Below are 15,281 nucleotides of genomic sequence, written 5' to 3'. Positions count from 1 at the left end.
ACCCCAAGGTATTCCGTGAGGGGCATATTGAGTCCATGAAAGATTGAAATTTTTGTCCCAAGTTAGCAGAAAGGGAGACTTTGTGAGAAAATACAAAAAAAAACAATTTCCGCTAACTTGTGCCAAAAAAAAAAATTCTAGGAACTCGCCATGCCCCTCACGGAATACCTTAGGGTGTCTTCTTTCCAAAATGGGGTCACATGTGGGGTATTTATACTGCCCTGGCATGTTAGGGGCCCGAAAGCGTGAGAAGAAGTCTGGGATCCAAATGTCTAAAAATGCCCTCCTAAAAGGAATTTGGGCCGCTTTGCGCATCTAGGCTGCAAAAAAGTGTCACACATGTGGTATCGCCGTACTCAGGAGAAGTTGGGGAATGTGTTTTGGGGTGTCATTTTACATATACCCATGCTGGGTGAGATAAATATCTTGGTCAAATGCCAACTTTGTATAAAAAAATGGGAAAAGTTGTCTTTTGCCGAGATATTTCTCTCACCCAGCATGGGTATATGTAAAATGACACCCCAAAACACATTCCCCAACTTCTCCTGAGTACGGCGATACCAGATGTGTGTCACTTTTTTGCCGCCTAGGTGGGCAAAGGGGCACACATTCCAAAGAGCACCTTTCAGATTTCACAGGTCCTTTTTTACACATTTTGATTTCAAACTACTTACCACACATTAGGGCCCCTAGAATGCCAGGGCAGTATAACTACCCCACAAGTGACCCCATTTTGGAAAGAAGACACCCCAAGGTATTCCGTGAGGGGCATGGCGAGTTCCTAGAATTTTTTATTTTTTGTCACAAGTTAGCGGAAAATGATGATTTTTTTTATTTATTTTTTTTCCCTTACAAAGTCTCATATTCCACTAACTTGTGACAAAAAAAAAAAATTCCAGGAACTCGCCATGCCCCTCACGGAATACCTTGGGGTGTCTTCTTTCCAAAATGGGGTCACTTGTGGGGTAGTTATACTGCCCTGGCAATTTAGGGGCCCTAATGTGTGCGAAGTAGTTTGAAATCAAAATCTGTAAAAAATGGCCGGTGAAATCCTAAAGGTGTTCTTTGGAATGTGTGCCCCTTTGCCCACCTTGGCTGCAAAAAAGTGTCACACATCTGGTATCGCCGTACTCAGGAGAAGTTGGGCAATGTGTTTTGGGGTGTCATTTTACATATACCCATGCTGGGTGATATAAATATCTTGGTCAAATGCCAACTGTGTATAAAAAAATGGGAAAAGTTGTCTTTTGCCAAGATATTTCTCTCACCCAGCATGGGTATATGTAAAATGACACCCCAAAGCACATTCCCTAACTTCTCCGGAGTACGGCGATACAAGATGTGTGACACTTTTTTGCAGCCTAGGTGGGCAAAGGGGCACACATTCCAAAGAGCACCTTTCGGATTTCACCGGTCATTTTTTACACATTTCGATTGCAAAGTTCTTCTCACACATTTGGGCCCCTAAATTGCCAGGGCAGTATAACTACCCCACAAGTGACCCCATTTTGGAAAGAAGACACCCCAAGGTATTTCGTGATGGGCATAGTGAGTTCATGGAAGTTTTTATTTTTTGTCACAAGTTAGTGGAATATGAGACTTTGTAAGAAAAAAAAAATAATAATAATAAATCATCATTTTCCGCTAACTTGTGACAAAAAACAAAAAGTTCTATGAACTCACTATGCCCATCAGCGAATACCTCAGGGTGTCTACTTTCTGAAATGGGGTCATTTGTGGGTTTTTTCTACTGTTTGGGCATTGTAGAACCTCAGGAAACATGACAGGTGCTCAGAAAGTCAGAGCTGCTTCAAAAAGCGGAAATTCACATTTTTGTACCATAGTTTGTAAACGCTATAACTTTTACCCAACCCATTTTTTTTTTTTTACCCAAACATTTTTTTTTAATCAAAGACATGTAGAACAATAAATTTAGTGAAAAATTTATATATGGATGTCGTTTTTTTTGCAAAATTTTACAACTGAAAGTGAAAAATGAAATTTTTTTGCAAAAAAATCGTTCAATTTTGATTAATAACAAAAAAAGTAAAAATGTCAGCAGCAATGAAATACCACCAAATGAAAGCTCTATTAGTGAGAAGAAAAGGAGGTAAAATTCATTTGGGTGGTAAGTTGCATGACCGAGCAATAAACCGCTAAAGTTGTGGAGTGCCGATTTGTAAAAAAGGGCCTGGTCACTAGGGGGGTATAAACCTGTGGTCCTTAAGTGGTTAAAGTGCCTCTGATTAACCCCAAATAAAGTTCAGCTGCTCTAGTTGGTCTTTTATGAAATTTTCTTAGTCGCATCCCACAGCAAAAGCCATGGTCCACAGAGAGCTTCCAAAGCATCAGACGGATCTCATTTTTAAAAGGTATCAGTCAGGAGAAGAGTACAAAAATGTTTCCAAGGCATTAGATATACCATGGAACACAGTGAAGACAGTCATCATCAAGTGGAGAAAAAATAGCACAACAGTGACATTACCAAGAACTGGACGTCCCTCCAAAATTGATGAAAAGATGAGAAGAAAACTGGTCTGGGAGGCTACACTGCACATCACCAAAAGAACACCATACCCACAGTGAAGCATTGTTGTGCCCTATCATGGTTTGGCGCTGTTTGTCTTCAGCTGTAACTTTAGCCTTAGTTAAGCTAGAGGGAATTATGATAAGTTCCAAATACCAGTCAATATTGGCACAAAACCTTCAGGCTTTTGCTAGAAAGCTGAACATGAAGAGGAACTTCATCTTTCAGCATGACAATGACCCAAAGCATACATCCAAATCAGCAAAGGAATGGCTTCACCAGAAGAAGATTAAAGTTTTGGAATGGCCCAGCCAGAGCCCAGACCTGAATCCGATTGAAAATCTGTGGGGTGACCTGGCAATCTGACAGATTTGGAGTGTTTTTGCAAAGAAGAGTGGGCAAATTTTGCCAAGTAAAAATGTGCCATGTTGATAGACTCATACCCAAAAGACTGAGTGCTGTAATAAAATCAAAAGGTGCTTCAACAAAGTATTAGTTTAAGGGTGTGCACACTTATGCAACCATATTATTTTATTTTTATATTTTTTCTTCCCTCTACCTAAAAGATTTCAGTTTGTTTTTCAATTGAGTTGTACAGTTTATAGGTCACATTAAAGGTGGAAAAAGTTCTGAAATGATTTATCTTTGTCTCATTTTTTTACATCACAGAAACCTGACATTTTAACAGTGGTGTGTAGACTTTTTATATCCACTGTATTATAGGAAAGCCTTTTAATATTGTTTTAAATAAGTTTAAATAAGAGAGAAAAAAATTAACCTAAAGAAAATTCACATCTCACCTGGGACCTGTACATGCATAATAAATCAGTATATAATTAAGCTATAGCATTACCACATAGACATATCATTTTTTTCAATACTTAGAAGCTATCACAGATTACTGGTGTATTTCTAATCATATATTGTGCCTGTGAGTAAAGCAGTAATATGTAGATTCGCTTTCTGAGATCTCAGTGTGGTCAAGCTGTAGTACATAGTGTATATGATATTGCTAGCACAAAGCTCTTGGAGAGGGCTCTGCCCTCAGTCTGGTGTCTAGCCCTGTCAATCAAGGGGAGGGGAGAGTGTGCAGAGCACAGGGAGTATTACAAGGCAGTGCTCAAATGATTCAGCCCCACCTGGTGCTCCAATTGCTCATTTGCATATTAATAAAAATGCATATTTCTCTGCAGCTATTTATCATAAAGAAAAAAGAAAGGTATAATTTTAATCAACATGATGACCCCTAGCAGCCAGTATGTCTGGTTTAATAGGGTTGATCCCATGACAGAGCCTCTCTAACGTTGTGTCCAATGAGTGCCCATTGCCTTCTCAAGTAATAATTTCCACATTGTGCCCCCTCACAGTAGTAATGCCCTCAATGCACCACTTCACTGCAGTTATGACCACAATGTGCCCCCTCACAGTAGTTATGCCCACACTGTGCCCCCTCACAACAGTTGTGCCCCCTCACAGTAGTTATGCACTCATTGCGCCCCTTCACAGTAGGTATGCCCTCAATGCACCACTTAACGGTAGTTATGCCCAGAATGTGCCCCCTCACAGTAGTTATGCCCACACTGTTCCCCTTCACAGCAGTTGTGCTCCCTCACAGTAGTTATGTCCTCATGGCGCCCCCTTCACCGTAGTTATTTCCTCACTGTGCCCTTCATAGTAATTATGCGCTCATTGTTCCCCCTTCACCACATTAGTCATGCCCTCTCTGTGTCCTCTTCAGAGTAGTTATGCTATCACTGTGCCCCCCTCTCACAGTAGATATGCCCTCCCTGTGCCCCCATAACAGTTGTTATGCCCCTTCACAGTAGTAATGCCCTCTCTGTGCCCCCATAACAGTAGTAATGCTCACATTGTGCTGAATTGTCGTTCTATTCATTTCAGGGGGGCAGCAGGGGTACGGAACCTCCCTTCTCATGATCAGTAGGGGTCCCAGTGGTAGGAAACCCACCAATCTAATAGTTATCCTCTATCCTGTGGATAGCTTCTAACAACCAGAATACTCCTTTAAGTCTTGCCAATCCTTTAATTAGTGTATTTGACCTTAAAGGCTATGTACACCTTTGGTGGAGATTTTTTTAATTATTGCATTATACTTATTTTGAGCTACAAATCATTTAACTTTATTAACAATATGGAATGCTTTTTTCTGTACAGAGCTGATATGCTCTACTTGCTGCCTGTAGATTTTTTTTCCTTTTCTGTCATCCGAGGAGCAGACAGGCTTCTAATTTCTGCTCTAAGCTTAATCCTTATTTTACTGATAAGAATGTGGCTTAACTAAGTGTTTATGACCACTTAGTAATTACATGGCACAAAGTGAAAGTGAAAGTACCAGTCACACAGTTAGAAAAACTGTTAACGGTTTGTGACTGAACAGCTCAATATATTTAATAAATGCCAACTGAAAATATTATTTTTAGCCAAAAATAAGCTAAATGCAATCATAAAAAATTGACTCCAAAGGTGTAAATAGCCTTTAGAGGGGTTTCTTAGGAATATGAATTATTAAGGAAACTATTGACTTCAGGCTGGGGCATGGGCATGTCCAAGTACACAGCTACAGCCAAGCTCCAGGAAGAAATGGGTAAGTATGAATCTTTTGAGAGGAGATGCAGGCTATGGGCCTTCCTTATCTGTTCATATTCCCAGAAATCCCTTTAAGCTTTGTAACAAACTTTTTTGCCTATACTGCTATTTTGTACAGTCACTCAATAAAACGATATAAAAACCATAAAGACTGTGGGACAGAATTCTGTTAGAGATGTGTTGCCCGAATATCACAAATAAATAATAAAGCCAAATGAAGAGGGCAAAAGCAGCTTGGCAGCACTTAATGTCCATTTAAATTTCTGAAAAGGTAAGACCTTTAACTAGATAGACAAACAGACAGATAGATACATACAAAAACTCATGTTTAACATACTGTAAATTACTTACAGCAAGTGGAGAACTGCGATCTGATGGGCCAATTTCTACCAATGAAATGTCATCGGCGTCTATTGAGTTCTAAAAAAAAGAAAAATTTTAAAAGGTATCTATTAGTACTAAATATTGTATATAGTATAATATAAAACATCAGATGTAAAGTTGCTAAGATCTAACTACTTTCATATTGTAGTGGTGGTGCATTAAAATGAGGACTACTTTCTTGATGCAGGTTAGAACCTCCATAATCTTCACTATTTCAGACAGAAGTACAGCTTGTTTGTTCCTGTTCACTTTTCCCTGATCCCATTGTTGATTCCCACCAGCCTTGTTGATCACATTGTATGACCTGTGGAGTAGGGATGCATGCACATATTCTCAAAACTCATTAAAGGGGTTGTCTCACTTCAGTAAATGGCATTTATCACGTAGACTATAGGAAAAAGTACCAGCCTCTCTGGTGACCGGGACTGTGGGAGTACGCATAAACATGCCTGTGCTCCCATCCCAACCACCTTGTATCTGCGCTGCAGTGATGGTCGGAACCCCTGGATACAAGCAATGTATAATGCGATGGAAAAATTAATCAAGCCAGCATAGGAGGCAACATCGACAATCACAATATATTAGTAAGTGTCTTGTATTAAGTTTCTCTACATGATAAATATTTCAGTCTTCATTTCTATGATACTGACATCAATGCTCTGAAAAATGAGTAGGGAAGCTGACTTCTGGTCCACACATGCTGTGGGATCAGGCGAGTATCATCATGTGATGTAAAGGCCAAAAATAATGCTTGTTAAATGGACTATTATATGTGCCTGCTGACTTACAAATGGGTGGGGGGAAGGGGGACAAAACATTTTTCTGAGAGTGCTAGATGAAAATAATGGATCCAGCCAATCTCGGCCACAGTGCCATAATCTGCCTCTATTATACTTATGCCCTTGTTGTGAGAACATTAAAATAAACAGCAGGTCTGAGGTTCAGGTAGGAAGCAGAACTCTAGGTTTTAGAAAAGCCCAAGTCTTTTGGAGAAAAAACATTTCATCATAAATATTAGACAAATTGAAATAGACCATACAAAAACATAATTTACACACAAGGAGATTCATCAAAGCTTTAATGTGATTTTTGTGGCATTAATTATGACACTTGCCTTATTTGTGCCATAACTTGTGACTTTTTGAGCTTTTTGACACTTTTCTACAGCTGGTGTAGCTTTGATTTTTTGATGTATGGACGGCCAGAGAGCCACCTAATTTATTAAGAGGCATCTGCCACTCAGTATATCGGGAGAATCTCACTCAGGCGCTGAGGAGATGCAGGCTAGCATAGAAGTCACCAAATCTCCTTAAAATGGGCTACACAAAATTGCTGAGAACACAATATGCCATGGTATGACATGTACATAGGGATTTAGATGTGTCTTACCTTTTCAAATATTCCAGAATCATGACTTTTCAGCATAGCTTTAGATTTTATGTCATTGTTCTCAGTGGTGTTTTTGCTCATTTCATGGGACACCTGCCTGCTAGCTGGTCTGGAGTTTACACTACTATCAGCTTCAGTATCGGTCCAACCCTTTAATAAATGTATCAAGACACCTTAAGTCATGCTGATGTCCAGTCCTTCACAATGAATACATTAATATTGTAATTTATTATTACATTTATTATACATTACTAGAAACAGTAAAAACATAATAATATATAATATATTTTACAAAATTCTTCAAGCCGCTAATTGAAAATGGTCTTTTACTGATGATAAATAGATTGAGATTGTGTGCAATCCTCAAGGATACATTAAGCTAACTGCTGTCTTCACTTGGTCAATGTTTCAAGCCTGAAGACACATTTGGTAGGGGCTTTTTTTATCATTGCATTGTAGAGTGATCTGTATATGTGAACAAGTGCTGGTTGAAGAAAAAGATGGTTAAAAAGTAAAAATTTGTACTAAAGATCTAATGGGAAAATGTTTCGTTTTTTTTTGTCCAAAATAAGTACAGCACAATAATAAACGCCTATGGCGGTGTTCATTAATCCAATACATGTATTTTATATATTTATTAAAAAGCAGTATATGAAATGTAAGCCAATTGGTTTCTATGGGTAACAAGACAGTTCCTCTATTATATGATTATATAAATCTCACCAAGTCTCTCTATATTTCTATTTGATGATATTAACAATTTATAGAATTTTCCACATGCCAAAAAATGCATTGTTTTCAGACTTGTACCCTGACTGTTCAGTATTGGCTTTAAACCGAAGACCACATTTAACTTGGTCAGATCAGCAATCATTATTTTTTCTCCTTGCAACAAAGTTTATAAAACATTTTCCATTAGGAAATTTGTCACCAGTGTGATACATAATGGTTTATTTTTTCCAACTAAATAACACTAAATACTTTGGGCCCGATATATATGTACTGATATACGCTACTTGTGTGTCATATATCAGTCGCCAATTTTGTCATAAGCCATTTTGCAAATAAATCTGCAACTTTTCTCCAATCATGACACTTTTCCGACTGGTCTAAAAAGGGGGCATAGCATGGCCGGAGAAGAGGGCAGACTGGCAGGCCTGTCTCATTCATCATTTTGTATGCCAGCAAGGGAGCTGGTGTAGATTTTAGATTGCCACACGTCCTGCTGGAGGAGGTGACAAAGTTATGTAGAGGCCTGTCTCTCCACATAATTTTGACACTTCCTCAAGTAGCACAGGCCCGATTAATATCGGCGTCTAAATAGCCGGTGTTAATAAATGTGCCCATTTATCTGTATATATTTACTACCCATTATGTATTACCTGATTCCAATGTAAAGAATATTGTGTGCAGGAATAAGAGGGGTCAGTTAACAGCAGGATATGGTTTGGCCCCTTTAACACTACCCTGATTATGGGCTACATAATCTTTCATTTCCATGGTGCATAATTTGCAATACCTATGGGCAAAACATAAGACAAAAGAGTGTCTTTGGCATACTTTTTTATTATGTATACTATTAAAGAGTCTTTGAATAAATACTAATATATAATTTCTCTTTCTAAATATTAGGCTGTAGTCAAGGCCATTTTCCCCATAAGGCACAGGCTCATGGCCAGCCTTCTGCCAAGGGCCAGTAGAGTAGGTATGTGGCAAGGCGAAGTATTGTAAAAAATAGAGAGGGAGCCTGATGTGGCTACTAGGTGGGGTGGGGGGCACAATTGATGTAGAGACAAAAGGGGGCAATGAGTGATTACTGTTATGGGAGCACCAGACTGAATGCTCTTTACATAACTCCTGTGACTACTGGAATTTTGTAGTAGAACACTACTGTGACTTCTGCATGAGCATCATGGTTGTTACAGCAGTTCGCAGTGTATGCAACCAGTAGAATTGTTTCCTACTAAAAACTACAGGTGTGATACAAAGTAAAAACCTAAAAGTGTATTTTAGGGAATGAGGGTCATGGGCAGGCCTAAGGTGCCACACATTCTGTGCCTAGAGCAGTGGTGGCCAACTATATCCTTTAAGATAAAAAAACAATGCATGTTTTAGTTTTCTTCAGACTCACAGCTGAGATCTTTAGTACTGTTTTCTTAGGGCTCCACACAATGTTTTATTAGTGTTTTTAAACTCTCGTAAAAAAAAAGTTTTTAAGTGTTTTTAATCATAGCATTGCTTACAAGCGTTTTTAATTACATCTCTTATTATGTAACATTTTATACATGTGTTCTTTCTGGTGTTTTTGAAAGACTTAGAATGCTACGGTAAAAACACCAGAGATCATACCAAAAAAGGCCATGAACCAAAACACTTTATATGTGTTTTTTATTTGATTTGACTATAGACTTTAGGAGTAACAGCTACAGCATGTTTTACTAAAAATGCTGAGAAACACAGTGTGAATTTTGTCTTACGGAGGTTACTAATAAAAAAAAAAACTACCTGTGTTGGTTCGTTAGAATCGAGTATTGCTACTACTGGCTTATAGGCTCCTGACATGTAAATTAGAGATGAGCAAAGTTTACAAAACTTTGATTCAGCCGTTTTGCCGAATTTCACAAAGAAATGCCCTTCGTGACAAATTACTTTGTCACAAAGTGCATTTCTTTGTAAATAGTGGGCGCAATGACAGGGAACAGCGATTTTGCCCACCCCCATGATTAAACCCTTCAGATGCCACGTTCATCGCTGATCGCAGCATCTGAGATAAAAAAAAAAATTAGGGCTTTCAGAGGTTAATCGGTTAAAACAAAAAATAAAACTCACCTTATCCATTTGAGCGCGACAAGGCCACTTTAGCCATCTTGATTGAAGATCCCACTCAAAATCTCGTGTGGTGCCTGATGACATTATCATGCTGGAAAGCACTGTGATGCCATATATCACCGCACACAAGATTTTGCAAGGGATCTTCAATCAAGACAGTAGCGTCAGCCTGTTCACGTTCAACCATGAAGCACGAGGAAATTCGGCTTTGCAGCAAGTTCATATTGAACTCCACTTTGGATACTTCAATTCCCTCAACGCTAATGTAAATCTACTAATGGCTACAGTATGCAAATAGGTAACCTTATAATATATTGCAGAAATGGTATATTTAAATTTACTTACTGATTCACTGTCTGAGACAGAGGGTAGATGGCCTCTCAGTTTTGGATGTCCACTTATATCAGAAGCTTGGCTGCAATGGCTGGTAACAGTCGAGCGTCTAGATGATGGATAGTTGCTAAAGGATCTAGAGTCTTTGCGGGATACTCTAAGTATTGACCGCAGACAAGGAATGTACTTTACAATTGCCATTCTAGGAAACAAAATTGTTTATTATCAGACAAAATGAAAATTTCAGCCTTTCAAACATTTTATGGACTCAAATACTATAATAAAGAAATTGGGTAGAAAAACTGTCACATATAAATCACAAATATACATCAAGGTCAACCTTTCATACATACAAACTCAAAGTGATCCAGTGAATAAAAAATAAAAAATAGCCTAGTCTGACATAGACATTTGCATAGGGTGAAATGAATTCCGATAATATCTAACCCATAATTTCATCAACCCAATGATTGCATTTATCAGAACAAAAGTAAGATGTCAAATGCATTCACCTAGGAACAGCATATCCATAGTAAGTGACTTAAATGGGGTTTTCCATCTTTAACCATTCTATGCAGATTTTACATGCAGTAAGGTAAGTTGCATACTATACTACTGTGTGTAGCTGAGATGCCTCTTTAAATGCCCCCAAATACCTTAAACTATTGGAGGCCAAACCTGTTGTTTTTGGTGGAAGAAAGGGATGCAAATGAGCTCTTAGCAAGCTCTGCCTCTAATGCCACCAGATGTAAGGCAGCTGTCCTATAAGGCAATGTTCAACCTTTTAAATAGCCCTGAGACATGACTTGGATAATAAATAAGCCAGCACCTCATCTGCAGACAGCTGTTTCGGGGTGATCCCTTTTTTCCCAGAAGAGCATATATGGCCTATAAGTCTCCTCATGCCGATTAAGGCGCTTTCCCCAAGGAGAGATAGTACCCCCCCAAATCCTGACTTAGGCCTCTCACCCAGTTAAGTCACTACTCTCTGCTCTGCACTGATGAGGGGCAATCACCCTGAAACAGCTGTCTGCAGATGAGGTGCTGGCTTATTTAATATCCAAGTCATGTCTGAAGGCCTATGTAAAGGGTTTCACATTGACTTATAGCAGGGATGCTCAACCTGCGACCCTCCAGCTGTCAGAAAACTACATCTCCCAGTATGCCTAGACAGCCTACAGATATCAGTCTACAGCAGTGCATGGTGGGAGTTGTAGTTTTACAACAACTGGAGGGCCACAGGTTAAGTGTCCCTGACTTATAGGATAGCTGCCTTACACCTGATGGCATTAGAGGAAGAGCTTGTTAAGAGCACTTTTGCATCTCTTTATTCCTGTGCTCTGAATACATGGTTATTCCCTCTCATCCCTTTCTCAGTACAGGATGTCACACATCACATGCCCCTTATCTCCAATATTCCTATGCTTTCGTCTAACTCCCTCTCTCAGAATGTGAGGTAGGTGAACAGCAAAAAAATTGTGTCAGTAGCAGATCTGTGCTGTGTGTGAAGAAAGACAGTAATTTATTACACATCCTTATGATACAGAAGCATGCAGGCATTTGTAAATCAAGTCAATGTATGTGAGAAGGGTGAGGAGTCATGTGCCCCAGAGGATCACTGCCAGGGTAAATTATTGCTAAGAGGGTTAATATTTGCTATTTTGGGTTAAGATACTTTGCATACTTTGAGCGTAATTCCAAGAGCTGAAATTGGTAGCACTATTTGGTTGGTTGTGCCCTACTCAGTAGGAGGAGAATATCTCTGCCCTCTCTGAGTCAGGTGCTGTCCAGTGTAGTCTAACTGCATGTTATCCTTGGAAGTGCCTAAGTACTAGCTAAAGCTCTGAAATGAGAGAAGCAAAGAACTTTTACAGACTGTTTAGAACTGGGTGACTGCATATGCAGGACAGTTAAGATAACATGGACTTTGCTGCATGTGGAGTGGGTTTTAGCCTGTTGTGCCTATCATACTTTTGTATGTGTAGCGGGTTGTAGTTTCTGATGCCTAACACTTTTTTAGAGCATTGCACGCCTCGGTTATTTGGGAAGATTTTCAAGTGAATTTAGAGAGAGACTTAGAGTCAGCTACCTTACAGCCTGTTTTCCCATATACAGCCTTGGAATGACTGGGTGTACGTACCCTGAAGAGACTGAACTTAACATTTCAAGTGCCTGTAAAATACCTCAGAACTCTGACTTCTTTATATGCTTGTATTGCAATACCTATCATCTTCAGTAATGAAACTGTTCTTTGTTATCACTAAACTGGACCTGGTCATTGAGACACCCTGTTCCTAAACTTATTCCTTGCACCCTGCCAAACATTCACCATCAAGGGCACCCCACCTAACAGCAGGCAGGACACCCCAAACAGACCAGGAAGCACCCCAATGGGAAATAGGGTGCACCCTCCTTTCACTCCACTGCCCACGGAGCATCGGAGAGAGGACAGCCACCGTGAACCACTACATCTCCTATCTGTGCCACTGCTACCACTTCCATTCTCTTCCCAGCACTACCCCTGCGGGTTGCAATTCTGCATATTGAATCCCACCCACATCAAACCCTGGCAGCATTAAAACAAAGGTGCTTTACAGAGCTGTACCAAATATTGACAATGAAATAAATAATTACATCCGAGCTATGGAAACAGAAATTAGTGAACATTCAGACACATTTAGGTAAATTTTAGGTAAGGCACTTAGCATGTTTTCTTTTTAATGTGTAAGTATCTTTAGTTTGTCTAGTTTTATGATAATTATAGTTCACTGAGTATTATGCAGCTCTGTTTAGTGTATTCATGTGATTGCCCAAAAGAGGTTTTATAGTCACTGTTGGGCCTTCAAACCAAAGGTTAGAAGTAAAGATTATCTAAAAGAAGATTGCTGACTTGATGTCACGAGTACAGCAACAGTTATATAAAACATTCTATCTACTTTCATGCATAAGCAAAAGTCAGAAATCTCTATTCAGGGCATTACAAATATGCCTCAATAACTTTAATCCAGCATACAACTTGTATTTCTTCCCCACAGTAAGATTAATATTTTTAGATACAATCCTTTATCCTAAGAAGGAAACAAATGGATCCAAATTCTAAAAGCACAATTTTAGATGTTTCATCTCTGATTCTGTTAGACATAAGCATCTGTCTTTGTTCTGGATGCAATGCCAAGAAACATTTTCAGAACACCAGGCAGACAATACGGTAGACACCTGCTGTGTGAGGCAGTGTAAACAATGTACAGTCTCCAAAATTGGAGGAAGGCATGACCCTGAGCCAGATGCATCATCAGCTTGTAGTCTATGCTACCGCATAGCCAAAAATATATCATCCAATATGTTAGCAATGTTTCATTGTTATAACTTCTCCAAAGATATAAGTAATACATTTTTACAAGTAAACATTAAAGTGTATGAAAGCCAACTTGATTCAATCTGTAACTATCATATACAGTATATGTCCTAAAGTAAGACTTCTTATTTATTTAGGTCAGTGGTTCTCAACCTAGGGGTCGCGACCCCTTTGGGGGTCGATCGGCCCTTTCCGGGGGGTCGCCTGAGGCTTCCTATTGTGGGTCGCCTGCACAACGGCAGCGGCCCCTTATCCTCATGCACAGGAAGTGATGTCCTATCACTGCCTGTGCTTGAAGGAGCCTGACGTCTGGACGGGTAAGTCTGGCCGCCTGTCTGCTGAGGTCCGAGTTTTTTCGTTAATGACACTGCCGCTGGGCACCACTGCCACCAATGATTTAATTGAGCCTGGCTAATTTTATTTTAATTATTTGGCTGAGCAAGGCTTAATTTATTTGGGGGGACATGAGGCACCGCTGATTTATTTATTTGGGGGACCCTGAGCACTTCTGATTTATTTATTTGGGGGGGGGGGGACTTGAAGCACCACTGATTTATTTATTTGAGGGGTACCCTGAGCACCACTGATTTTTTTTTGTTGGGGGGTGGTACTGTGAGCACCACTGAGTTATTTATTTGAGGGGTACTGTGCGCACCACTGATTTATTTTTTAGGGGGTATTTGTTGTTTATTATTTATTTGGGGGGGACTTGAAGCACCACTGATTTATTTATTTGAGGGGTACCTAACATTTTGTCTTTGTGATTAATTACTCTGCTTTAATTATGTTCAATTTGTAGCAATAAAAATACATCCTGCATATCAGATATTTACATTACAATTCATAACAGTAGCAAAATTAGTTATGACGTAGCAAGGAAAAAAATGTAATGGTTGGGGGTCACAACATGAGGAACTGTATTAAGGGGTCACGGCTTTAGAAAGGTTGAGAACCACTGATTTAGGTTGACTAGTTTAGGCTACTTTCACACTAGCGTTCGGGTTTCCGTTCGTGAGCTCCGTTTGAAGGGGCTCACGAGCGGACCCGAACGCTTCCGTCCAGCCCTGATGCAGTCTGAATGGAGGCGGATCCGCTCAGACTGCATCAGTCTGGCGGCGTTCAGCCTCCGCTCCGCTCGCCTCCGCACGGACAGGCGGACAGCTGAACGCTGCTTGCAGCGTTCGGGTGTCCGCCTGGCCGTTCGGAGGCGTGCGGATCCGTGCGGATCCGTCCAGACTTTCAATGTAAGTCAATGGGGACGGATCCGTTTGAAGATGCCACAATGTGGCTCAATCTTCAAGCGGATCCGTCCCCCATTGACTTTACATTGAAAGTCTGGACGGATCCGTCCCAGGCTATTTTCACACTTAGCTTTTTTTTGCTAATATAATGCAGACGGATCCGTTCTGAACGGAGCCTCCGTCTGCATTATTATGAGCGGATCCGTTCAGAACGGATCCGCCCGAACGCTAGTGTGAAAGTAGCCTTAGACATATTCATTGCAACCAAGCATATAGGTATGAAATCTCCAAAGAATATTAGAAAAACGGGTTATATAAAAAAATCTCTGTGATTTTACAAATGTCATAGGACCCCAGTGAAGTTATTTCATAAAAGGTCAGCCTCAATAAGGCTTTCTCAGTGAGCTATATGCCAATAAAGATTGCCAGTCCACATAAAATATAAGTATAATTGATTAACATAATTCACAAATGACAATCCATACATAAAATCAAGTGCAGGAGAAAGTCGACATCCACAACAGGAGACACAAATGGTGACTCAATCCCAATTATACATAGTACATATTACATAATACTAAAGTGCAAGTGCATATAACCATCTCATACAATAAACAGA

The 15,281-nt window shown here is 39.8% G+C and overlaps 1 protein-coding gene across 1 annotated transcript in view; it reads right to left on the bottom strand.

The window, feature by feature from the left end:
• Positions 1 to 15,281, bottom strand: part of OPN4 (opsin 4) — a 126,148-nt gene that overhangs the window by 11,880 nt on the left and 98,987 nt on the right. Inside the window, exons 8-10 of the mRNA XM_044298607.1 lie at positions 10,079 to 10,268; positions 6,905 to 7,054; positions 5,483 to 5,551 (exon numbers count right to left, since the gene is read on the bottom strand). Coding sequence (XP_044154542.1) covers positions 5,483 to 5,551; positions 6,905 to 7,054; positions 10,079 to 10,268 — 409 coding nt within the window. The remainder of the gene's footprint in view (positions 1 to 5,482; positions 5,552 to 6,904; positions 7,055 to 10,078; positions 10,269 to 15,281) is intronic.

This window comes from Bufo gargarizans, chromosome 6 (genome assembly GCF_014858855.1).
Source record: "Bufo gargarizans isolate SCDJY-AF-19 chromosome 6, ASM1485885v1, whole genome shotgun sequence".
NCBI lineage: Eukaryota > Metazoa > Chordata > Amphibia > Anura > Bufonidae > Bufo > Bufo gargarizans.
The sequence above is the reverse complement of the archived record's forward strand: the minus strand, read 5'-3'. Positions and strand labels throughout refer to the sequence as shown.